The following is a 27,846-nucleotide window of genomic DNA, read 5'->3' on the forward strand; positions in this document are numbered from 1 at the left end:
GGACCAAAGAACAAATGACTGTTTTGAAGGCATAATAATTAGACCAAGGGGACATATTTAGTAAATTATTTCATTCTGTAATGGCACTTAACATTCCAAATGGCTGAATGCATGTCCACTAAGCCCCAGGTCTTTATAGAACATCCTACTGTTTGCTAAACTTTAGTCTGGCCTATCCACCCTTCCTTAGTGCAGGACTATCATTTCCTTATTAATTTATTACCTAATTAGAAATATGGCGCTAATGATCAGTAAGGGAATAAACCTAATTTCTGCATAGTGTCTGAAATCCACTGCTAGCATCCAAAAATTTTTAAAATAAACAGTGTGGAAATATTTTACTTAGCCATATGGATGAATAATCACTTGCTAAATTGGAAAGAAAGTGAATATAGCAGTCATTTAAACAAAGGCTATTATTATTCAAGAACAAGGGCTACTTTGTGGTATTTAACACCAGTGTTAACAGGGATAATAGAAATGTGGTAGTTTTAGGACATCTGGTACATTAAAAAAAAAAAAGGTAGGCCTCCAAATTCTGTGAAATATCAATTTCTATAGTTTTTAAAAAATGATGCTTTCAGAATGCTCAATAACTCAAAACTCATATTTCCTGGCTTAGAAACACTATTTAATTATCTTGAGCAAATGAGTTCAACATATCTTTTCTAGTGACAAGATGTTCCCACTTTCCACCCGTAGCATGTGGCCTAGAAGACATTCATTTTATTACCCAACCAGGAACAACCATATTTCATGCGGCTTTCAAGTTGAAGCACAATAAAGGCAAAAAGTATCTTTGTAATAAAAAAAACCTCACCCTGAGCACCAGATAGATCAGCAATTACTAAAAGAAAAACTCATTAGGTTTCAACCTGGAAAATATTCAACAAAATGAAGAAAACACAAGAATCCTGTTACATATGAGAGGACCATTTTAATTAACAATGACAGCCATACTGTCTTGAGAAAACACACCTGGCAAAAAGTAGTTTTCCCTTTTTTCCCTGCAAGTAAAGATGTGGCCCAAAATGCAGGTGCTGGGCAATTATTATATTCAAAGCAGAGGAGAGGCATCTTTTTAAAAGAAGAGCTAAAATTTCTTCATTTATGTACATTAAAATGCCAAACTGAAACAAAGGGGACTAGAAAAAAAAAAAAAGTCTTCGGATTAATAACTAGGTTGAATTACTTACATTAAGAATATCAAAATACTTAGTTTTCAAGGGGATAGTGATTTCTTCCAATAATACAATATTTTGAACACAGCAGTTCATTGTGCTTTGACATTTCATGATCTTAAGCCGATGATAATCTCCACTGAGGAGCTCCGACGCCATCCCTGCAAAGGGTAAGTACTGCACTAGGCTAGCCAGGGCCAGAGTACCTCGTGGAGACATTGGAAGAACATGGAAATTTAGAAGGATAATGTTCTGTTTTCAAAGAGGATTTTACAGGAGATGGACAGCTCATAGGGAATGCTGAGTGATGTGGTCACATAGCACGCAGCTGCCCGTGTTTGGAGCAGACATGCCTTAATGAGAATGGTTCAGCCTGAGACACACTTTCCTGGTTAGGAGAGGTCCAGGAGGCTGGATTTAGGGGTGACTGGTCTTCTCCTATGGGGCTATTCTTAGGCCAAATGAACTCCCGAGGGCGTACCTTGCTTGCTTTCTCAAGCCATACTTAATGTTTTCTTGTTGCTCTCTGGATAACCCTGTGCTCAGTCTTAACCCCACAAAGCAGTGAGCTCCCCGTCCCTGTGGGTCCGAGTACATCAGGGGTGGCTAGGTTGTGTGGAAACTGTACGGGGAATTCAGGCACTGGATAGCTGATGGGACAAAATTTATTTTGAGGTCTCCTCCAACCCTGTGATTGGTTTAGATGGTTTATGAGTATTGACTCAAGGAAGAGTTACTGAAGGAGCTCAAGGAAGTCTTGATATTGTCAGGCATTAAAACACACCAGGGATTAGTTATTCTTAAAAAGTTACTGAACATCATTTAGAGGTGGTACCACTAAATTCTGGAACCGAAAAATATGAACGTATAATTTTTCTTGTCTTCATAAGTCTTGGTCTACAAATACGTGCATACATGCAAGACACACACATAACTGTGCTAGATTTATATTATGACTTTGTAGTTTCAAATTAGCTGGATAATGGTTATATACAAATCAAACTCAGGTTGACATTCAGCATTCTGAAGCTGGAAATTCACTTTTGAAGTCCTCTGGTCCAACTCCTTTATAAATGTCAACTGGATGAAGTGTTCACACACTGACCACTCCCATTCCAAAGCAAAGACTGCTTTTGAAGAGAACATTTCATAAGCAGTTGGTTCATAAATCAGTATAAATTATTGGGAGTAAAAATATAGAGTTATTAATTTTTCCTCCCCTACAAATGTGGACAAAAAATACTTCTTAAACCCTAAAAGTTACTGGCAGTTGTCTAAAAAAAAAAAAAAAAAAGAGGTTGTTGCTGGTTTTACATTGGAAGCAATACGATCTACTGGAGAAACAGCCTTTTTGAATTAATAAACACTCATATCCTCCTTTCAACGCTAGGACCCATGTCTTAAAACATCTTGCAACTAGTTCTCAGCAACTAGTACTGCACTCACAAAGAGAGAGTGAAATATGGAGGGAAGCATCTAAATTAGCACTTACATCTGGAGTACACACCGGGCAAATTAGTACATAAAAGCTCTTAGTGAAGTTTGGCTCTACTTCCAATAAATCGGATTTATTCTCAAATGAAAAAGAAATCGCCAAACTTTCATGTACTTGCTTCTTGTTTATCACTAAATCTTATACATTCCTTGAGCTCAGAGAAAGCACTGTAACCATTTCACCCAAGGATAAAACCTCAGAAACAAAAATCTACCAAACACCTATTCCTCCTGTGAGAAATTATGACAGAAGAGAAAAAACACCCTACACATCTATCATGACTAATCAAAAGAGAACCAAATCTGAGTAGAAGCTATGCTTTTAACATCAGGCTGTCCCCGGATTGCCATGATGTTGTAGGGAGCCCACACACATCAGTTTGCAGCCCTGTTGGCCACACAGGTATTACCGGGAGACGCTATTTGGACAATGACACAGGAAGTTCACAGTGATGGGAAAGAAACAGCAAACAAGAAAAGAAAGCACTCATGCTGCAAACACATGGTCTCCTCTGAGCCTCCCTTACAGAGAACTTAATGTAAGGGAGGGACTATATTGACTTCTAGAATGGATAGGTTTATATTCTTCCTTTTCTCTTAGTTCTATTTATCCTGTTCTAATTTTCATTTTATATACATATGCCATATGTATGTAAGTGTAAATAATTTATTTTTTGGTGTGAGAGGGTTTGATGCCTTGAAAGCATCTGAGAAAGAGAACATAGTAATAAATCAATAGATAATTTAGATGTGTTAAAGCATTAATATTCAAACTATGTTAAGGCAGGAAGTCTAATCCAGAGTTTAAGATTATATATAAAGTGTGTTCTACTTTTAGTATGTAAATTTCATACCTTATTTGGAGTACAGGGTACTATATTTTAAATTTTAGTATCTTATGAGAAAGTTGATTCCCCTCAAATATTAGATTCATGATGGTTTGCTACATTCCCCAGTGTTACTGAATTATATGTGACAGAACCTACAGCTCTAATTTCATCGTGAAAGCCAGTGGGGAATGGGGTTAATTTTTTAAAATGTTGTTAGAGATTTTTAAATTAAATCAGGCATGAAAAATAGCATAGCAAATATAAGATACCCAGGTAACTACTATCTAACTTTGACATTTTGTCTTCTTTGTTTCAGATTTCTTTCTTTCTTTTCTTTTTTAAAGAAACAGAGCTGGATTAAATCTCCCAATCCCTTTTTCTCTACCTGCCCTCCTCCCCACCCCACAGGCAACCACTATCTTTAATCTATCTTCTGTCATTTCAATGAAAAATTTTAACTTTATTGCATGTGTGTATATCAGAAAATAATTTATAGCCTCAACCTGCATACTGTGAAACTTTATACCAATAGTATCATGCTGTGCTTGCCATCCCACCAATGCTTCTAGATATTTATCTATACATCTATAGATACACAGACATTACAGCTATCCAGAGACAGCTCTAATGCATTTGTCTTAATTCTTATGTCTGGTTTCACTGTGTGAATATACTGCCATTTATTTAACTATTTTCCTACCAGTCAATACTCAGTATTTCTCTCTAATTCTCTATTATAAATAATGCTGTCATTAATTCTCTCTGCTGCAGAACTGTTCTTTCACCTGGACTTCAAGCACCCTTAAACTCAGCTGACAGTGTTGCAACATCGTCTCCCAAGACAAAGCATCACTTGCTTCCTCCTGTTCTCTCACTCCCCACATTGGACCGCTGTGCCCTGACCATCAAGTGTGTTTCTCTCTATTCCCTCTTCTCGACCACCCACCCCTTCCTTCCTTTTTTTTTTTTTTTTTTTTAAAGTTTATTTAGTTATTTTGAGAGAGAGAGGGAGAGACAGAGAGTGCATGAACAGGGCGAGAAACAGAGAGAGAGGGGGAGAGAGAAAACCCCAAGCAGGCTACTGTCAGCACATGTCAGCCCGACATGGGGCTCAATCTCATGATCCGTGAGATCACGACCAGAGCTGAAATCAAGCATTGGACATTCCACCGACTGAGCCACCCAGGCACCCCAGCCACCCCTTCTTTCTATCATGGATGCAGCTCACGCTATTACCTCAAGATTATAGGCCTCCCAGATGCCATGTTCATCTACTTCAAATCAGTCCCCCACCCTGATACCTGCTGGAAGAATGCATTTAAAAGCCCAAACTGGCCACACCACGCCCTATAATCACCCCACAGTGTACGGGACGCAAGTTCCTCATAAAAGTTCCCCAAACCAGGCCTGTGTTTCTCTTTGGCCTTGTCTTCCTTCAGCATGCCTCTCTGGCTGGAAGCTCTGACCCCATATTCCATGCTGGCTTTGAGCTCTGCCTGTGAATGGAAGTATCTCCAGTCAACACCTCTACATCTTTCAGGGCAGTTTTGGTTTCACACTGACCAGAGGACTTCCCTGCCCATCCTCTGTGCTCCTAGCTGCAGCCCCTACTGAGTCCGGACACTTGCAGCTTCTCGCTGACATTCTCAGAACCACTCCTGTTCCTCCTGAGTCGGAGTGCTACTTGAGGGCAGGGGGTGAGGTTTGTTCACGTGTGCATCTCCGGTAGCCAGGAAAGCATCTGACGTACTAACAGGGATCTGGAAACTGGCTGAACTCAAGTGGAAGGTAGTTAATCCATTAACTGTATTTTACTTTCATAATAAAGGAGAGCCAGTCTATTTAACACAAGTAGATTTACTATGGAATACATCATAAAAAAAGCTGTATTCAGTCCTTCACGCACAAGACATCTGTTAGCTGATACTTAACGCACTCAAGTACAATAACTGATACTAGTCAGGATGACCCTGTAGCAGTGCAAGTGCTTTCTCAATCATCGGATTAAATTAGATTCAGCCTTTGTCACAGTTGTGCACACTACATCATGATCTCCTACCTAGAACCTCCAACTTCTTCACTGTGCCACCACACAAGGACATCGGCTAGGTGGCTTTCAACATTTCCTTCAGGACAAGATCACATTGTTTACCCACCTGTAACAAGCTCCCTTACTTCTGCATCAATAGATTTTCTCAACAGTCGCAACAAAGCAGGAATCCCACCAACATTCTTCATTGCTATTTTATTTTCATCTGTAGACTTGCCAAAAACAAGGTTTCGGAGGGCACCACAAGCATTCTTCTGAACTTCCAAAACTCTGTGGTCCAAAAGGTCAACCAGATGCTTGATTCCCCCTAACCTACACACCTAGAATGAAAAATATGAGGTACCAGGCCTAAGTGATACATGACTAAAAAGTGATCAAATAAACATCTGTTATGGAAAGATCACAGGAAAAAAAAGGAAGGCAGTCGTAGGTGGATTAATGGCCAAGTGTAGGTAGCATAGTCCTACTCTACCCTCCTAAACACACAGAGGGGTTATGCTTATACTTCTGAGGGAAATGAGCAAATACACAAACACAATAAAGCTGTATGGATTGGAGGTAAGGATTTTTGACTGAAGTCATCTGGATTACAGAATTGTTTCTCTAGACTACTCTCCCTAATTTTCTCCCATTTGCCAATTAATTAGTACATTACATGAATATATCTGGGCTTTATTTCCTTCATCCACCTTTAGCTCAGCAGCTGGTATGTTGTTTTGCATACGAAGCAGAGGAAAAACAATGAAGTTCCATTTGCCATTGCAGGGGGGAAAATGCCAAAGTGTTAAGAAAGAGTCTGTATGTCATAGGACACTAGTCAATAACCAATGACTCACTGTATTTCTATAAATGCCAAAAAACTTTAAAATCTGAAATAAAATACTCATTTATGTCCAGTATTAGTTAACAGTTAAAAATTAACTTGACTTAATTTCATGTCGGCACCAATCTTAACAGAATCACATAAAGTACGTGGGCTTGCTAGTTTCATACATAATTTTTATCTAATAGATTTTTGGAAAATACTCTAAAAACGTAGGTTAAATTGAATTTCGCTTCATGTTTTATAAGTAAGCTAATGAGTAGACACGGGATTTGAAAATGCTAAAAGCATTCCAAGAAATATCCTCATCTTGGTTTCTCCTACAAAACACTGAAATGCACGGTTAAGAATGAAAGGGGTATCTGGTATCACACTATCCCTTTAAAATGGCCTGTGAATTGCAGCTAGTAATTTCTGAAGCACATAAGCACGTGATTGCTCCATGAAGGCACCGCCCCCCGGGGGCGTGCCAGGCGCTGGGAGCGTACCTCCATTTTCACTTTGTTGTCGCCAAAGCACAGGTGCTGCAGGTAGGCGGCCGCGTTCGCCTGCACGGACGGGAACTGATGCTGCAGCATGTGAATGACTTCGGGCAACTCGGGGTCACGCCAGGCAAACTCCCTGTGAGAGAAAGACACGGCTTCAAAGCAGGAACGACCGTGTTTTAACAATACACTCGATGAAGAGTCTGTCATAAAAAAGGCTTGGCTGAGACTAAAATTGGAAGTTACAAAATTCCTAAAATATATAAATGTAAAGAGCTCTTCCCCCGCCTGCCCCGATGAACATACGCAGAGACCGAGATGCTACCGAACTCAAAGAAATCATCAGGCACAGAAAGAGGTTCAAGAGAACAAAGGAAATTCTTAATATGAAAAACTTTTCCATTCTCATTTTCTTCTTCCATTCTAATTTTATGCCTTTCTACCTATGTCAGAAATTTGCAGGTGTGAGGCTCAGGTAAACAAGTGCACTTTAGTCAGGTGAGAAGTCATGTCTGAGCAGAGAGAAAGAAAGCTGCTGGGAATAGGCAGAACTGGTGTCAGCTGGGAAATCGCAAGTAATGTGGGCCTGATGATTTTTAAAGAACTTAATATAATATTTATGGTTGCTCTCGATTATAAGAAGTATAGAAATTTATAAAAAAAAATTTTTTTCGGTAATCCTATAACCAGAGAAAACCACTGCTTACATTTCCTGTTGGTCTTTTTTTCCCCTAATACATATATAAAAATGTGCACGTGTGCATACAGAATTTTTTCAAAGAAATGGATTATATTTAAATAGCACTTCGTATTTCATGAGTACTTATTCTGTGCCAGGCACTATTCTAGGCATTTTATATATATGAATTCATTTATTCTTTTTTTTTTAATGGAACCACCATTTTTAAAATTTCAATTAAAAAATTTTTTTTTAAATTTGAGAGTGTGCATGTGAGTGAGCAGGGGAGGAGTACTGGGGGAGAGGTTGGGAGAAAGAGAGAGGAGAATCTTCAACAGGGTCCACGCTCAGTGCAGAGCCCAATGCAGGGCTTGATCCCACGACCCTGGGATCATCATATGACCTGAGCTGAAATCAGGAGTTGGACACTCAACAGACTGAGCCCCCAGCCACCCCATTAATTCATTTATTCTTATTGCAACCACATAGATATTGAGGTTGAGACAGAGAGGCTAAGCATCTTGCCTAAACTCACTCAGCTAGTCAACAGAACACTCTGCTTTCAGAGACGGTATGCTATCCCACTTCTTGTAGAGTGAGTATACAGTCACACTAAGCACGTACACTTATACTCTGCTTTTTCAGATAACATCACATTGTTGGAATTTGGATGTCAACTGATTGGCTCACTGTTTAGGATCCTTTTTAAATGTGCATTCATGCTTATAACATATAGAGACCAACTTCTTAGAATTGGTTCACATGGGGCACCTGGGTGGCTCAGTAGGTTAAGTGTCCAAATTTGGCTCAGGTCATGACCTCACAGTTCATGGGTTTGAGCCCTGTGTCGGGCTCTGTGCTGAAAGCTGAGAGCCAGAAGCTTGTTTCAGATTCTGGGTCTCCCTCTCTCTCTGCCCTTCCTCCAATCGTGCACCCCCATCTCTCTTTCAAAAATAAACATTAAAAACATTAGGAAAAAAAAGGAATGGTTCACAAAGCAACAAATTAGTGGACTTTGATTGCAGAATGAACTATTATACAAAATGAGTAAAATGAATGCTGTTTATAATAAACTCTAAAAAAAAATCTTTAAATTAACAACCCAGTGATCCTTCTATTGCCCAGTTATTAAGGCCTAGAGTCTCTCTTGGTCTGGGAGCGCTCTATGTATTAACTTGCTTGTCCACTACAAGGGGCAACCTAAACCTGCACACACATACACACCACCCGTTCAAATGAATAGTGCCATAGCAGGTGTCAGAGAGATACAAGCACTGAATGAGACGTGGTTTGGTGTACAAGACTCTGTACATGCAACAATGTCTTATTCAATGAGTTTACCTGTGTCAGGCACTGTGTCAAGAGCTTTATATGCATTATCTCATTTACCTTGACTATTGCCATATGACATAGGCACTACTCAATAACATTTGATAGAGGTAAGGAACCTGAGATTAGTAATAAGTGATAGGAGTGGGTGAAACCCACTCAGGTAGTCTGTATGTTGCCTCCACACATAAGGAACAGAAAGCAGAGGTTGTGAAACAGAAGAGTGAGAGAATGTAACATATATAAGGTCACATTTATAAAAAAGAAAACTCTGGTGGCCAAGTAGAGAACGTATTAGAATCAGAAAATATTAGTGGCAAGAAGACTATCCACACATTTGCTCAAAACAAAATAGAGCCATCGTTGACTTCTCTCTTTCCTGTATTCTTCTTGTCCAACCTATCAGCAAACTTTATTGACTATCTCTGAACTATTTCATATAAGCCCAACCCATCCATTCTCTTCGCCTTGCCCGGCCCATCTAATAGTCTCCTATGTGCTCTGTCTGTTTCAAATATCACTCCCTTACCCCATCTACTCTTTGCATAGCAGCCAGATGATTTTTTTTGAAAACTGAAGCCAAGGGTAAGAAGGAGATTCTGTCTTGGGGGACAGACTTAGTGACTTAATTCTTTTTTTTGTTTTGTTTTGTTTTTTAACATTTACTTATTTTTGAGACAGAGAGAGACAGAGCATGAACGGGGGAGGGGCAGAGAGAGAGAGGGAGGGAGACACAGAATCTGAAAACCGGACCAGGCTCTGAGCTGTCAGCACAGAGCCCAACGCGGGGCTCGAACTTGCGGACCGCAAGATCATGAGCCGAAGTTGGACGCCTAACTGACTGAGCCGTCCAGGTGCCCCAATGACTTAATTCTTAATAGACATTAAGAATACCACCAATGCCAAAAGAGGCAGGAAAAAAAGCACACAATTTGGAGTTAGACTGCCTATGTTGAAGTCCTAGGTCCTTCATTTACTATGTGATTTTGAAAAGCACTTAGTTGTTTGGAGCACTACTACTTTGGAGCACTACATCTGTATAATAGGAACAAAACAACTATCAGTTGTACCTTCTTCTTAGGTTGGCTGTGATGATTAAATTGTGATGGTGTATATTAAAATATTTTCCTTTCAATTATGATATGGATGTTTTGTTAATATTCATCAGCCCTGAAAAAGGAACTAAACAGGGTCACTCTCTATAATAAATTCCCTTTTATATATTGAAGCTATGTTAACTATTTCTGGTCAAAATCTGTCCAAAGCCTGTTCTGTAAATCTGTACTCTAATTAACAGAGTGCAAGGAGTGTGATTTAATTTTTCCTTGATAACTCACAATCATAACAAATACACATTTTTGTCCTCTTTAAGTGGCACAGATATGGTCAAGATTTTCTGGCATCACTGGGTACCATGAGGGCCAGACTCCAGCTGGAGATGGGCAGTTAGGCTTGGTTGGCATCAATTCCAACCCTGATTTTCAGCAGAAATTTACCCTGGAAACACTGCTATCAATTCATGGGCTGGTTGGATGGCATCAATGTCTGCCAGGATTTGCTTCATTACAATCTAAGCCCAGACTTCTGTTTGCAGCCATCATAGAATAACTGATCCTGGACTTGGCCTTTTCACAAAACACAACTATGAAATGTATGTATGAAGGAAGTGTTTTTAGGTCCTGGACAACACATAACACAAGAATGTAATCTTGGGGGACCGACTTAATGACTTAATTCTTAACAGACATTAAGAATACTACCAATGCCAAAAAAGGCAGGGAAAAAAGCACACAATTTCGAGTTCCTGAGAGACAGGAACCATCATAGCAGCCCATATTCCCTGGCTTTCTGCCTGAGGGCATTTTTTTGCATCGTGACATAGGAAGCTGGGCCCATGAAGTGGAGCAATGATGGACTTAGTGAGCTGAGGGAGAGAAGTGAGAATTGAAAATGGTTGGAATTTGAGGGGCAGGGAACTGGGAACTATGTAGAAGAGATTCTACAAGTCTATAGGAGGATTACTCACAAGTCTTTAACTGAATGCTGGACCGTACATGTCCATGACACATGCGTAGGTCGGATGGGGTAGCTGTTGCAGGACAGAGCTGAGCATAGGCCAGTGACTATGAACTTCCAGCCCAGTCAGACTGTAAACCTTCCTGATTACCTCAGCATTTAATTTCCACAAAGAACTACACCAAAGAGTGGAAGCATATGCTAGGACTAAAACAAATCTGAACAGACCCTTCTCAGAAGAACAGAACCAATCTTGACAGGATCAAAAGCATCTGTCAGTAATTTAGTTATCTGCCACAACAAAACTCAGAATCCTAACAGGTCACAACATAATACAGAGTCCCTACAATGTATCATCCACAAAAGTTAGCATATGATTTAAAACTGCTAGGTATAAGAAGAAACAGAAATGTGACCTATGAAGATGTAAACAAAACAAAACCAACCAACCCCAATAATAGACCCAGAGCAAACCCAGATGTTGGAATTATCAGAGGACTCTAAAAGGTCATTATAGATGTGCTCAAAGATGGAAAGGAAAAGATGTATACAGTGAGTGAATAGATGAAGAAATGTCTTTAGAGACATGGAAACTATTAAAAAAACCCTACCAAATTCAAGTATCTGAAATAATTCACTGGATGGGCTTACCAACAGATTGTGGAGACTACAGAAGAAAAGGCAGTAAATATGAAGATAGATCAACAAAAAATATCCAGTGTGAAGAATACAGAGAAAAACTATTTTAAGATATACACAGAGCTTTAATAAGAGTACGAGCATGTAGTACAATAATGTCAAGTTACTCCAGAAGGAGAGGAGAATGAGTTTGGGGCAGAAAAAAAATATTTAAAGCAATTATGGTTAAAAATGTCCTAGTTTTGATAAAAATCACCAGCCAATATTCAAAGAATCTCAATGAATCCCAAGCAGGTTAAATGTAAAAAAAAAAAACAAAAAACCAAAAAACCCAAAAAACCATAGGTAGGCCTGTCAGAATAAAACTGCTGAAAGTCAAAGATAAAGAGAAAAACCTGAGAGGCAGCCAAGAGAGAAGATACATTACATAAAGAGAAGAACGATACGAATAACGTCTGATTTCTCATCAGAAACAATCGCGGCTGAAGACAATGAATGACATCTTTTTAAAGTACTGAAAGGAAAACCCCATACCTGTCAATCCTGAATTTTATACCTAGCAAAAATATCCTTTAAAAATGAATGAAATAGTTGTATGGAAACCAATTTGACAGTAAATTATAATAAAAAAAAAAAAGAAATAATGGAAACTCAGGTGACTCATTCTACAACCCAAAAATACTCATATAAAAATGATAATACTGTAATATTTTATAAAATAATAAAGGTAAATAAAAATAAAAAAATGAATGAAATAATAACATTTTCAGATAAATTAAAACTGGCAGAATATGCTGCTAGCAGACACGCAACACAAGAAAGGCTGAAGGAAGTGCTTAGAATGAAGGGAAATGGGTCGAGATGGAAACTGGAATTTGTAGGAAGAATACATAGGATGAGAACTATATTTGGTAAACATACAGTAAATATAAAGACATTTGTTCCCTTAATTTCTTTAAAACACAATTGACTATTTACAGTAGAAATAATAACACTATATTATGGGTTTTATTATGTGTGTAGAAGTAAAATATTTGACAATAACATAAAGGTCAAAGGGATTGTACATGGTATTATTCTGCTGAACAGCACAGATTAAGTAAGTCCTGCTTAAAAGGAACACCATGAATGCTATTATTGTTTATGTTGCTATCGCTTTCCATAGGAAGTATTTTTGTTACTACTTCTAGATGTGTCACTTATATTACTAATAAATTTTGCTTCCACACTCAACAACTATTAAAAAACCCCACAGATTTCCATTTATATGGAAAATATTAATAACTTCTCCAGTCCTATAAGAAAGTTTTCAGGCTAATTATAATACAGCATTAATGGTAAAGAATGTGGGCTTATAAGTGAATAGAAATCACTTCAAGTTTGCTATTTTCAAAACTAAAAATTAAAAGCTGTCATGAGCTTTGTACTTTGGTTTGAATATTTAAACTTCAAATTCACCTGGATTCCAGTTTCATCGAGAATAAATGCATTTATTATAAAATAATCATTTATTCATCTTACAAAATGCATTATCAGTTAAGTTTCACATAATCGAAGCTAGCCGTAACAGTTTTATGCATTAGACTACAAAATTATCATACTATGAATAGCTGAAGTGTATTATCATACATGAAATCCTTATTTATCATGAATCAACTCGTAGCAGAGGTCAAAACTGAAATCTTCAGGGACACCTATTAAGCTCAAAGCTCTAATCACACTTCACTGTCTTTCTGGATAACTGTTCTTTTTCTCTGCAGGTTCAGCCGAGGTAAGGTCTAAATTGCGTACAGTTCAAAACCCTTTTGGGAAATTCCACATCTATTAGGGTGTCTTAGTATTTTGGCATTTTGAGGATTTAAAAAAATGGAATCGTGTGAAAAAATTTGTGAGTCAATTATATTGAAGGTACTGTAAGACAAGTTATTTTAAAACCCTTAAAATGACAAGGACATGGACTAGTAGAACCAAACACATGTGTGAACTATAAAGAATTTTAGGCAAAAGAGTCAGAGTGGAGTGGTTTTAGTGAAGCAGTGGGCTCCCACTCAAGAGTACCTTTAGTTATTTTGTTTAAATGACCAAAATCTCATTCACATTTTTAATTCACGTTCACTATAATAAGTTGGTAGGTTGCTAAAAATGAATTGATAATTATAACAATTTTCCAGTGAAACAACAATTTGTGGGCGAAGAGTGAATGAAATCTTGCTAATTAATATATACCTTAATATAACACTCAAGCTGCTTAAAATTTAGTGATAATTCCATTCTTTTAGAAATTAAAATTCTTTCAGTTTCTAAATAATCTTTTTTATTTCCTAAATATTTTAAGTGGCTTTCATTAAAGATGAGACTACTTTTCAAAATCAATCAAGTAGTAAATGAGTCATACTTATCTTAATAAAACATTGTTTCTACATGGCCAAATAAAAGGAAAAGGAGGAAACATGTATTACTGGCCAAATATTTTTTGCTTATGTGATATGAGAATGTCTTGTAAACTACTTTCTCCTAAATGGCAGAAAGCTTTTCAAAGGACCTAGTCAATAAAAGCACAACACAGCACTGACCAGTAGGATTCAAAATGTACACAACACTGGTCTTTTCTAGTTTAAAACACCATACATTTTTTTTCGGAAGCCCTTATCTAAAAAGTCAGTCAGGATTAAGGAAATTGGGTAAAATGATCCTTTAAAATCATGCGTATATATAATTCAGACAAAGAGGCTAACCCAGGGAGTGTTCCTGGTGAAGCACTTCAGTGATGAGTGCCGCAGATAGTGTGTGCATTCTCTAACTTGTTAAGGCATCAAAAGAAGGAATCGATCTTTAAGATGAAATTAACTTCAGTGACCTACAGTGCTAAAATACAACTGGAAATACTAGAGATTAGGAGTTAACTGATAGTATCATAGACTTGGCAACTTGAAAAAAAGTCAGACTGAAGGAACCACTGATGCCTGTGATACTGTAGCATCCTGGAGATTCATAACCAGTACTTGCCTGGGGTCTTTCTGAATGCTGTCTATCGACGGGGATCTCGTGGTGCCATCATCAGCTGGCGCTGCGTGCTGAAGCCTGTTATAATTGCACTCTTGCACTCGGTATTGTATTGGCCTGTAGGGCTCCGCGTAGGTAGCTGTTGTGTTCAGAGCATAATTATTTCTTTGGTATGTAAGGGTGCTTCGCTGGCTGGATGTCCTTTGCAGATTTCCAACACCTACTAGAAAGTCAACATTTTTCAAAAGATTAGTATACTTTCCACAAGGTGGTACTTTTCCAAGGAAAACTATTTTTAAGAAAGATTATAGTCTTTAACAATTATGTAAATTGCTTTATAGATTTTTACTAGTATTTCCAATGTAGATTTTAGGTTTTACCAATCTAGCTTATCAAGGCTAAAGAAGGCACTTAGATTTTTAATATACACAAACTATGTCAATTTTATTAACAGAAAAGAGCAAAAATAAAACTATAAATCTGCCTACATGATTGATCTTACTATGTTTAATAAGATTTTGTAACAAAAATGCAAGCAAGGGGCGGCGCCTGGGTGGCTCAGTTGGTTGAGTATCCAACTTAATTTCGGCTCAGGTCACGATTGCATAGTTCGTGGGATGGAGCCCTACATGCGGCTCTGTGCTGACAGCACGGAGCCTGCTTGGGATTCTCTCCCTCCCTCTGTCTCTCAAAATACTAAACTTAAAGGAAAAAAAAAAAAGTGCAAGAGAGATATAGGAAAAGAATTAAACTAGTCCAAGAAATAAATGGCAAAATGCCATAATTTTACTTAGCAATAAAAAGCAATTATTCAAACCTGTAGATAATTGAGATGGTCAAACTGAACACTTAGTGTACACAGGTTACTTATTTTGATACACATTTTATTTATAGAACTTTGGATTTTGATAATATTGGAAAATTTATTTTGTAAGAAGGCTGATACATCAAATTCTTCTCTAGGTACCCTCTTAAATTTTTGCATGAGGCTATATATAGAGGTATTGTACACTGCATATAACATTTCTTTCTTAATTATCACAGAAGCTATTTCTCCAATAATTGCAGACATGTTCTTCTCCCAATTAAAAGATTTTAATAACATTGTTTGTTTCTTAATGCTATGAAAGAAATTCCTCGGGAGGACTTCCCCTCTATTTCTAGACAGGAGGCTGAATCACTAATCATTTAAAAAAGCCAATTAGAACTTTAAAAAAATTCCTTAATTTAGAGAACATAACAAGTGAAATATTTCTTGACTGATATCTATTAAAAATCGGTACATTCTATTAGAAGAAAAATCCTGCAGTAAACCAAACTGTCAGTTTTTGGCAAAGAACCAATTCAAATATAGTCTTCTCCCTCTTGGTATTCTGGGAGGCATGCAGCCTAGAATGGTGCCTTGATGTGTTATCATTGTGGGCGTGTTCATTTGTGGGCATGTTCATAGATGCACTATCTCTTAAAAAAAAAAAAAAAAAAAAAAAAAGAGAAGAAAAGGCCTCTTGGGATTCCATGAACCAGGCCGGCAGCACAATCTGGCAGCTCACTTGGCCATGGGCCATAGCTTCTGCTCTGTCAGCCAATATGGGATGGCATAAATGTGAGAGTGGGGGTGCAAGGGTGTGATGCACTCATCCCTGTTTTTATAAATGCAGCTACTGTATTCTGCCTCAGACTGAGTCCATCATGAGGACTCAGTCTACATGTTCACATTCCACATGTAGACATTCAGAGGAAATCTAGTATCTGAAGAGGAGTAATACCAAATACACTTGGGATACATACGTGCTGAAATAAAGATAGCCAAATAACTCATAAAGGAATCTTCTGTAAATACATATTCCAGGCAACAAAAACCACAAAGAAATATTCCAACTCAGGTTTTCCTTTCTGTATCTAACATGTTTCTAATGCAAGGAGAGTCATACGTGTAGCTCTACAAACTTATTTGTGAATTAACAAACTAATCACTGCATTCATTGATTAGAGTAAGGTGAAAATATATCACCTATAAATAGGTACAACATGAACTTGTGTTGTACTGTTTATTGATCTACTGTGATAGCTGCTTATCTGACAACTGAATGGGCAACATGATTTCATTCTAACAGGGTACCAATCTCAATAAAATCCATCTGCTCTTGGGCATTGCATTTGGGAAAACCAGCTAAACAGCACTAAGGCCCACCTGAGCCTGTGCGATACAATGCTGTCTGTGATCCTTGGAGCTCCACGGTCCCGTGGTTTGGGCTGCGGTACACGGGGCTGTAGTAGGTCCTCCCCTCATATATAGGAGTGATGTGCAAGTCAGGAGACACAGCTGAACGAAGGTCTTGCCCAAGCTGGCTGTGCTGACTAGCGTAGGAACTCCGTAAGCCTAGAGGCAGGAAAATTACATCATTAAGAAATTAAGAAAATTGTGGAGAGGTTAAAAGACTTAATTAATAGGATCTAACCAATAGGACCCAATGTTAAGACTAAACACTAGACCTGGTGAACTTTACAAGAGAAGGATGCCAGCTATGAAAGGGATGTTATATACATTTTTTTGAGTTAAACTTTCTCTTGGCGGCAAAATAAAGGTAAATTTTTTAAGAAAAAATTATTGTGTGGTTTGATACTCTGAAATTCATTCCCCAACTATAAGCTATTTTATGGTGGTGACCAAAGAGAGAATGCCCTCTTCTGTGGTTACATGATTTTCACAGTTAAAACATAAAAACAATGGTTCATGTCATTCTCTTTTCCTGCTCTGCAGAACTGGACAACCATGTCTTTGGGGGCAGGGCCCACCATGTCCCACGCCTCTTTAAACCTCAACATCTAAGACAATGCCTATGTAATAGTGCTTAGTGAAGGCTGAGATTCAAGAACACTTCTGAAATATATCTCTCAATTCACCCATGATTTTTCAGTAAAACATGAAATTTTATGTTACAAAATTTGGAATATTATCAATGAAGCAATAACATTTATTTAGTATTATGAGGTATTATTTTACTATTTGTTATCACTGTATTTTTCCTTTTTAAAAAAAAACAAACATAGCTGTTTTTGCAGAAACCCACATACCAGATTCTTGTTTACCTTCTTTCTAGTGCAAAGGAAAAATACAAAGTTAGTACATTAACATTAGATCATTTGAAATATTCTTTCATTCAAATTGCTAATAACCAAAGTCTACACATGGGATTTGTGATAAAAAAAAGTACAGTTCAAACTCAAACATTTTATTTGCTTAAAGAAAGTGAATTAGTACATTCTATATTAGGATGCTCAGAAGTTTGTGATCTGTCATCACTAGTAAGGAAAATCTGTCACTTGGTAAGAATAGTAACTAAGGTTACATTCCAAATATGAGTAAGAGAAAGCACAAACATATCTGAAGTCAGCACTTACTTCCTTTTAAAAAGATTGCAAATAATTAACACAGTAACTAATTACAAAAAGATAGGTTCATTCATATCTTATTAGCTCAGTTAATCATATCAGAACAAAAAGCAAATGGGCCTGAGTATGAGTGATAATGTTGCTTAGTGAGGAGTGGCAAGAAAGTTTAATACGTAGAGCTCCTGAAATGAATGATTATTACCTACCCTGGACAGCAAGGTGACATGGTAAGAAACTAAATGAACCAATGTGGGCATTAGCTACTGCTCTCCACTTGCCAAAATGAAGATCAGAGGCTTAAACAATTATGTAATTGGGAGATTCTCCAGCCAAACTTCATTTCAAAACCAAGGAAACTGAGAGCCCAAAAGGAAATGTGATTCATCCCCATCAGAAAACTACCTCCTGGTAGGGCTGAGAGGAACCCAACACTGGACACAGTGAACCCTCCGGGTTCAATAAGACGTGGTGCGAGAGATCTGGAACTCGATAGAGCCCTCTGTGTTCACACAGAATTAAAGGGCAAGTTTAGCCCACCAGGGGTCCATGGAAGCCAATGTAACTCTAAAGATGATACCATGATTGTTATCGTAAAGTTCTCATTTGGAGATTTCAGCTTTTCATTCACTGGCAGATTTCTCATTCTTCTTAGCAGAGGATAAGCTCCATTTCTTTATGGGATGCATTTTGAATGAAAGTGCAGGCATTGCATTTGTTAATGGTGATATAAAGTGGGCAGGTAAATGTACCTGGTCCTTGGTAATCTTCTCAATACAAGGTGCTATTTTAACACTCAATAAAGGCACAAATACTTGTGATTTGCTGTGATACTCTGTAGATCACTCAACAATTGGGCACAAACAAGCTGAGCAATGAATGCTCATGAAGTTGGCTGAACAGCCATGCCCTCAAACAAAGCATTTTGCACATAATCAGAATGTTATATTCTCACTATGCAAGAATCTGGCTGGATTCTTCACTGGAAACCATGCTATATGATATGATTTATAAATATTTGCAAGTATTTACTATAATTTCATGGGAAAGGAAACCAAATGAGCTTGTTGAGAACCATAAAAAGTATCCAGCAACTATTCACTTGTTATAAGATTATTAGTGAGATGAAATTGCTATATGTGACAGACTGAAATGGGAAATAAAAGCCTTAGAATTATAGTGAAATGAACATTTCATTTATAAATGTTCATTTCACTATAATTCTAAGGCTTTTATTTCGTGAGTAACATAATCTTTGTGCGTAACGTAACAGTGATGGCTACTAATTTTGTTCACCTGCTCATGCATGCAAACAAAACACAGTCTTACAGATTTACATTTAAAAAATTATAAAATTACATAGCCTCCATAGATTAAGTAAAATGATTAAGTGTAGAAAGTCCACTGTAACTTAGTGTCTTTTAAACTGCAAGATAAGTAAATATGTTCCATAACTGTTATTAGAAATAACTTTTCCAGAAGCATTTATGCAAATTTTTTATAACCTTATCTCCCCCTCCAAATAATGGAAAATGCTGATCTACAAAATTATTTATCTAACCAATAGTTTCTATTTGCAATTCCACAAATACACATTAGTTTACCTATTACAATGACATATTCCCTTTGATTTAAAATCTTTATATTTAAGACATTGCAAATAAACATAAATTTATCTCCCAAATAGTATTCTTTATATTCTCAAAATTTTTCTTGACATGCTATGATTTTACTGAAATGAGTATTTTAGGGCAGAGATATTTTTCTGTTGTAGGAAGTAATTTATACACATCACTTAAATTATGATCACCAAATATCCAAGTGTCTGAATCTACTAGAAAATATTGCTTCAGGCTTATCAATTAACAGGTTATTAATCCTTTGAGATCAAGAACCATAATAAATATCATGATAAGCACATGGCTTTTGGAAGTAAGAATGAAAGAAAGGAATTCACAAATTAGGATCCACATTCAGAATAAGCAGGCAGGAGACAATGGGAAGGCAGAGCTTTCCTAGAACCTTTATAAGGACACCCTTTGCTTCTTTTCAAGACTGTAGTAGATTAGGGCAAAAAATCTGTGATAGGCTAGCTCTAAACATAAAGTCTAATTTCACCTGTGATGGCAGAAGACAGGCTTTGTAGACCAAAGAAGATCATCCCTCTCAGGGTTAAACATAGAGACAGTACTTGATGTGCTCACTTCCTTCCTGGGTTTCCACTTCACTCTACGGCAAACATAGATTTCTGCATAGCTATTCTATACGTACACTGGGGGGAATACAGAAATCCTCAGAACTATTTATCTTTTAAGGTTTCCTTGGGAGACAGAATTTCATAAATGATTCCTACCTCACTTTGCTGCATACTTTCAGAGGCATGCCAGAAAATACCTAAGTCAAGTACACTCCTCTGATGACTGAATGAAAAAGAGGTGGTTTCTCCACTAGGAATTTCTTTTGAGCTCAAAATCTAGTTCAATATGAATTCTTCATGCAAAATTATTCAACTAGAAAATACCTTTCCCAGAAGCCATAAGGAAATGATATTAATTTTGCTATACAAAATATTAAAAACTTCTGTAAATAAAAAATACCAAAAACAAAGTCAAAAGACAAGTTACAAAATAGAAAAAATACCCGAGAAGTATATTACTAGAAGCTAATTTACTTCAAGTATAAAAAGCTTTCATAAGTTAAAAATAGACAAAAAACCTAAACTTGTGGTTTGGAGAAAAGAAATAAAAAGGCTGATAAACATGTAAAATCTTCAACATCAGTCATAACTCGATAAAGGGCACTTAAAACAGTGAGGTGCAGCTTTTAATCTACAACATTGGCAAAGATGAGGCACTCTGACAATATGCAGTGCTAGTGAAGGTTTAGGAGAACAGATATGCTTAAACCTATTGGTGGAAATAGAAATCTGTGCAACTTCCCTGGAAGGCACGAGGTAGGATAGTATTTCTTTAAGAACAAATAAGCACCTAGTTTGATCTAGCAATTCTACTTCAAGAAATGGATCCCACAGTTATCTTAGTATCTATGTGCAAATATGCAAGACCAATACAGAGCTAGCTACATACACGTTACATTGTTGTCTCTAATGCCTAAATATGAAAAAACCTAAATGTTAATAAGGAAGAGATAAGATAAATTATAATACATCTATAAAAATAGGGTCCTAGGCATCTATTGGCAGAATGGAGCTCTCAGACATATTAAAAAAGAAGATATACATATATATTATACATATTTACATGGTATAAGATATATACAATATATAAATATATAATAGAATCCCATCAGTATAAAACACAGTGAGTGCACATCTGTAATACATACATATGTAAACACACATTCTTTAATTTTTTTTTTTTTACCATTGTGTACATGTTAAAAATGTATTTTAAAACACTAACTAAAAATAAATTTCATTTTGATAAAAAGAACAATGCCTATACATTAGGTGGGAAACCCTCCATGAAAATACCCTGGAGGAAATGGCTATAATATCAGGCACCTTGCTGGTGTCTTTCTGACTTAATCCGAATGGCATTTGAAGGTAATCATAAGAGCTTTGTGCATTTCCCACTGGGATGCTAAAATCAAGGCAGTAGGTGAGAAAAATCCATATTCTGTATCATTAAAGCATTTCTTTTAAAAAAGCTAAATATTTCAAGAGATATTCTGATACCATTTTTTAACATAACTTAGAGGTTTGGATATAGGTAGGCCTACCTGGTGAACAATTTTTCATTAAAAAAAAAAAAAAAAACAAAAACAAGCAACCCCCCACAAACCCCAACAAACAGCTTAGAATTCCAATCAATGTTTCTAAAATGCAAAAAAAGTACTTTTTATATCCTAATATTGGGAGGGGGAAAATGCATTCATTGCAAAAGATTTCTGGTTGATATAAATGTATATATAGTTTCATGCATTAAGAATTATAGAGCCTGAAAGACAAGTCAGCCTGAAGTCAGCAGTATAAATTTTGAGATAAAACTATGAGCTTTTTCCACTTTATCATGCTCTGTTTCGGTGACGACTGCACAGAAGATTTCCTCACCGGGCTTTATGTAGTGCTGTCACCTTGAACTCACCTGTCAGGCTGTCTGGCCGAGGTGGAACCATCCTTTCGTAGATTTCATACTGCTGCTGTCCAAATTGTTCCATGTCGTGAACAGTCCTTTGCAGTGAAGGTCCCAGATGTTGTGGTACGGCAGTCATCCCTGAGCGTTTGGGGGACGACGACCCCACCTGGCCTTGGGATGGGGAAGCTACTCGAGTCTGTGCATCCATCAGGGTCAACGGGGACCCTACTCTGGCGGTGGTTTGGTACTGAGGGGTTGGTCCGTTGGGATTGGAGGTCTGCCGGGAGGTGACTGACCCAATCCGACGTACAGCTGTTGGGGATGCAGGTCTCTGTGCAGAGTATGGAGATGCTGCCCGCTGAGCAGGTAATGTGGTTGAGGAATATGCACTGGGGTTCAGTGGTCGGGAGTCTGTCACTGATGGAGAGCCAAATCCACTACCCAGAGAAGTTCTCAGTGACCCCCTTGAAGGAGACACGCCTGTGCTGATAACATAAGAAGGAGACTGTGCTCTAGATGGAACTGAACTAACTCTTCTCATGGCCCGATTGGCTACTGATGGCTGATGAAAGGGGGGGGAAAAAAGAGAACGGGTTTATCCAGGGTTTTGTGTCCACTGTCATTACAGAACAAAATGCACATAGCTCACTACAGAACATGAATTCACTGCTCATTTTAGGCGTCTAAGTTTCTTTCCTTTTTATGCTTTAGAGCTGGATATTAATTTGTCCTTATTGTGCTTCTCTTGGTCTACTTTTTTTTTTTTTTGGTAGTTTAACCTCTAACTTTTTCCCCCTCAGAATCAGTTAATAACGAGAGATCTGAAGATACTTAATATTCCTTTTTCCTTTGTCTTTATATTTTTTACCCTCTTGCCTATGCATTTTCACAACAGATAAATGTTACATTGCCATTTACAACAACATGGATGGACCTAGAGGGTATAATGCTAAGTGGAGTAAGTTAGAGAAAGACAAATACCATATGATTTCACTCACATGTGGAATTTAAGAAAGAAAACAAATGAAGAAACAAAGAAAAAAGAAACAGAGGAATAAAAAACCAGATCCTTAAATACAGAGAACAAACTGGGAGTTGCCAGAGGGGAGGTGGATGGGGGGATGGATGAAATAGATAAAGGGAATTAGGGAAACACTTATAATGATGAGCACAGAGTAATATACAGAATTGTTGAATCAGTACACTGTACACAATTAAAAAAACGCTGTATTGCAAGTGTAAAGCGTCACTGGATCAATGTATTTATTTTGTTCCCTGTGAGTCAATGTTTTTGGCCATGGTAACGCATTTGTGTAAAACAAAACAAAATTTGAATGTACCAATCTAAATGTAGCTAGAGGAGTGTCTATAATTTTTTTGTCCTTATGGGTTGGCCCCATTAATGAAAGGAATGTGATCAAATGTGGAATAAATGAATGTCTGGATAGGGCCTGGGGTCCAAAGCGCTCCTCTGTGTATCTATTCTCAAGGGACAGCTCAGTTGCACAGGTTGCCCCTTGCAACCTAACTCTTCAGCTCTAGGAACAAAATCAACTTACCTTAAGTTAAAAAAAAAGAAAAGAAAAGAAAAGAAAAAAGAGGTAACATGACCACTTCTAGGGAGATGAACAAATGTCTGTAGTTAAGATAATTATTATTCAAAAGTGTGACTTCAAACCAGCTGACATAAAAATTCACCTAAGCCGAAAGCTTCTCACACTTTCCCATCAAAGCATCCCTCATGCACTAGGAATATGATGATTGGAGAAGAAAAAAATAACATGCACTCTATTTTTGTTTGTTTTAATATAGAGATGTTTCTCAATACTTAAAAATTTCTTCTAAACTGTTGAACCAAAGTGCCAAAGTCCTCTCCTGTTTCTCCTTTGGCACTGGGAAGCCTGGCCCATGGTAGTGTTACCTTCAGGGCTTCCTCTACAACATTATGAGAGGATTAGTGTCTGCCTAACTTCTTGATCATCTTGGCATTTTTCAGTTCCAGAGAAATCACTGGGTACTTCGACAGACTGTTATCCCCGCTGGTTACTACCACTCAGGATCCTACTGCTTCGATGAATTTTGGTACATGCTGGTGGATCGAAGTCCGTGAAGTGGCAGTGAATACGGGAGCTAAGGAGGTTTTACAAGTACATACACAGGCAATCTTTTTTTGACAAACAAGTGAGAAAACCCTAACTTAACAGAATGCCTACACTTCTAAACAACTTTCTATAGGCAAGAGTATCTATATTCTAGCAAATAAATGTGATTTCAGGGAACAATTCCAAAGATGAAGGCAAAGCATTTTGATTACAACAGGCCAGTGCCATTTTATTCAGGTGTGGGAATAGTGTTCTACCCTCTAGGACTCTTTTTTTTAAAAAAAAAATTTTTTTTCAACGTTTTTTATTTATTTTTTGGGACAGAGAGAGACAGAGCATGAACGGGGGAGGGGCAGAGAGAGAGGGAGACACAGAATCGGAAGCAGGCTCCAGGCTCCGAGCCATCAGCCCAGAGCCTGACGCGGGGCTCGAACTCACGGACCGCGAGATCGTGACCTGGCTGAAGTCGGACGCTTAACCGACTGCACCACCCAGGCGCCCCTACCCTCTAGGACTCTTTAGAACATATTGTAGCTCTAGTATTTTTAGAAACGCATAATACCTAAGGCACTGCAACATTCTACCTAGTTTTCTAATACTCCCCCCACCCCACCAATATTCTTCCTCTCATGCCAAACTTGCTTCCTCTAGAAGAATTACTCACCTATATCTGGAATTTATTAGAATTTACTGATACAAGCTAATAATTCCTAAAAGTTCTTTTTACTATCACAGACTCTAATAACATTAAATTGATTTCGCTACTTTGTCCATTCTATAAAATCAATCCAGAAAGAATACTTATGACAGATATTCAATTAGGGGGGTTATTTCGTCACTAGGATCTTGATGTTCTTGGCTTACCTGAACCAGTGTTTGTCCTTCAGCTCTTGAATTCCTCACCAAATGGTTATTAGTTGATCCTAGAAATGAATGCTGTGGTCTATTATCTGCTTTACTCAAATTCTGGCTGTTATGGAAACTCCCTGCTTCCTGGTATCCACTGTCAGAATAAGAATTCATTTGTGTTGAACTTCTTGAGTTACCCAATGATCCTGCAGGAATGAAACCAGCAGGAAACACCTTTACTTTACACTTCGGATGCTCATTTTCAAAAAGCGTATATGAAAACCAAATCAAATACTTAAAAGATAATACAACAGACCCTCACTTTCATGGAGAGATGTCTGCTCTGGTGAGTAGAGGGTCCCTTGTTCTGGCTCTGTCCTGATGAGATAGTTGTTGGGATGGACAGCGTCAGAAACTCTAGGTTTGTTTATACCAGTATTTGGCACATCTGTAAGAAGAGAAGTTTAAACAGCGAAATCTAATGACAATATTACATAAAAACTTGCTAAAAAAAGGTTCAGATATTTGTACCTTCTTATAATCTATATGTTAATAAAAGACTATTTTCATTGTAAACTGCACAATGATTTACTCTTTTCTATCTGGAAGTGTTCCATATACCCGTTTTATTAATATGTTTTCCTAAATTTCATGAAAGTTGTTCATCCTGATTACCACCCCAAGTGAACTTACAAACTATGTTAAATTAAAATCTGAAAACTGACCTTGTTCCTCGTTCCTCCTTGGAAAACTCACCACTCAGGTGACATCCTCCAAGAGGACTAACAAACTCAGAACAGTAGCCAAGTGTTTAATAAAAGGTCCTCCATACCTCCAAACTTTTGAAATAAAAACTTGCATGGTGTTTACATTACTGAGTTTGGTAATGAAACCTCTGAAGGTAGAACTAGGCTTTTCTGTCATATTTCATGTTATCTAAAATCAGTGGAACTCAGTACGGAGTTTTCAGATTTACAAATGATGGAAACTTTAATTTTTTATCCATTTGCTTATCTTACTTGTAGTCTCTTTCCAAACGAATACAGACAAATCTAACCTGATCCTTGTTTTCTCTAGCCAAATCAGTCTCTTCCATGATCTTATTTTCCTTCCAACTGTACCATTGTGCCATCTTGAACTTAAAAACAAAACTATTTACCTCCTTCCCTATTCCTGCTTTTTTTTGTATGCTACAGCATACAAATTGAGGTGGTATAATTACACTGCCTGTCCCCATTTCCATTCATATATGACCTCTTTTCTCCATTACCTTCAAAATATATTAGCCCATGTTATGATTATCTTCACAACTCTGTCTTTCCTCAAATTTAACTCTCAGGTTGCTAGTAAACATTTTTTTCAGGAATGCTGGCTTCACTATCTCTTCAAAGATTTATATGAAGTCTGTATCACACTCCGAGTCCAACACAGAGTCCTAAGGATTTCAATGTCTTCATTTGTTTTTCCTTTCTGACTTTCTTCCTTTAGCTATTTTTTAAGGCCCTAACTATGCAGCTATGTGAAAAGACAGGTGTGTGTGTAAGAGAGAAAGAGAGGGAGTGCCTGGGGAAAAGTAGCTTCAGAAAAATTTCCTTAAGGAAGTAATATCTTACCACAGGAGGCCAACTTGCCCCTTCTTTACTACACTTATACCTCCCTCCCCTAGAACATAAGCTCAGCATGATCAGGGACTCTCGTCTGGTATGTTTAGTTACTTCCTCAGTGCCTAGGATGGTACATTCCACTCAGTAGGTGCCCAGTAAATATGTGTGGAACAAACAAATTCCTAGTAAGAAGAACAACTTCTCTTTACTGAATGCTGATTCATGCCTGGCATAGTGCTGCAGCTTATCTATGTAAAGCGAAGTGAAACTTTTAGGAACTGCTGATCAAGCTAGTTTGGAAAGCAAATACAAGGTTTATAGGAGAGCCGGGAGCCCCACTGCATTCTAAACCTTTAGCTCGACGCTGAATTCAATCCAAGGTTTTGTTTCTTAGCCTCCAGAAAGATTCACTGACATTCTTAATATAGGCTCTTAACGACCTGTCTCCTGATTTATTATTTGACAGGACATTTCTAGGTGGTAGAGTTCTGTGACGGTTCTGAATTCTTAAGCTTGGAATTTCAATAAAGATTACAGATTGTGTATGGTTTCCCTGGTACACACTGAAACATGATCTGAGTCTCCGGCAGGCTGATGATCCTGAAGAGTGATCTGCTTCATTTGTAAGTCTTGCGTTACAAGTTCCAGGGTTCCACACGCTCTTATATAGCACTTCTTGACGGAATTTTACGCAGGACTGAGTAAAATATGTAGTTTGCTAGGCTACTAGAGTTTTCTGTAGAACTGGAGTGCCTGGGAATAGCAATGCAAGGGTCGGCCTGAAGGCAGGGCTGTGCTGCAGTCCACCGGGGCTTTGTTCGTCCAAATGAAGCCCAGAGACATTGAATACGAAACGGCAGCAGACATGGAAGCACCCCTGCGGTAGCTCCAAGACTTCTCATACATGGAAAGGGTACCGTTTTTCAAAAGGAAGAGAGGTTTAGATAGTTCTTAGCTTCAGGTTTAGTACGAGATAAAACGTGGGACGCCAATACATCAAAGCTTTTGGCTTGGAAACACTAGGTGGCATGCAGTGTCAGGATTGGAGAACTTATCACCATGGAAACCAAAACCCATTAGAGTTCCATGTATGCCTCTTCATTTTTAAAAAACTATTAGGAGCTATTATTTAAATAGGAAAAGAGAAAGAGGCACCCTACAAATCTGTACCTCAGCAATTGTGTCTCCTCACCCAGAACATTTTCTCACAAACCATGTGGCAAACAATTGCGCTCATTTAAACTCTTTAAGAGAAGCTATTTAAAATAATCTTGG

The 27,846-nt window shown here is 37.7% G+C and overlaps 1 protein-coding gene across 15 annotated transcripts in view; it reads right to left on the reverse strand.

Annotated features, from left to right (window-relative positions):
• The window catches only part of PKP4 (plakophilin 4), a 244,100-nt gene that overhangs the window by 34,306 nt on the left and 181,948 nt on the right, over positions 1–27,846 (reverse strand). For 9 of the 15 annotated variants that reach the window (XM_058715186.1, XM_058715189.1, XM_058715187.1 and 6 more), the window contains 7 exons: positions 25,284–25,415; positions 24,983–25,173; positions 22,026–22,578; positions 16,721–16,909; positions 14,533–14,752; positions 6,867–6,999; positions 5,662–5,875 (listed from right to left, as the gene is read on the reverse strand). In XM_058715186.1, the coding sequence (XP_058571169.1) occupies positions 5,662–5,875; positions 6,867–6,999; positions 14,533–14,752; positions 16,721–16,909; positions 22,026–22,578; positions 24,983–25,173; positions 25,284–25,415 (1,632 nt within the window). Of the gene's footprint in view, positions 1–5,661; positions 5,876–6,866; positions 7,000–14,528; positions 14,753–16,720; positions 16,910–22,025; positions 22,579–24,982; positions 25,174–25,283; positions 25,416–27,846 lie in introns of all 15 variants that reach the window. The other 6 variants (XM_058715194.1, XM_058715190.1, XM_058715193.1 and 3 more) reach the window with 4 other exon arrangements.

The sequence above is a fragment of the Neofelis nebulosa genome, chromosome 2, assembly GCF_028018385.1.
Source record: "Neofelis nebulosa isolate mNeoNeb1 chromosome 2, mNeoNeb1.pri, whole genome shotgun sequence".
Taxonomy (NCBI): Eukaryota; Metazoa; Chordata; class Mammalia; order Carnivora; family Felidae; genus Neofelis; species Neofelis nebulosa.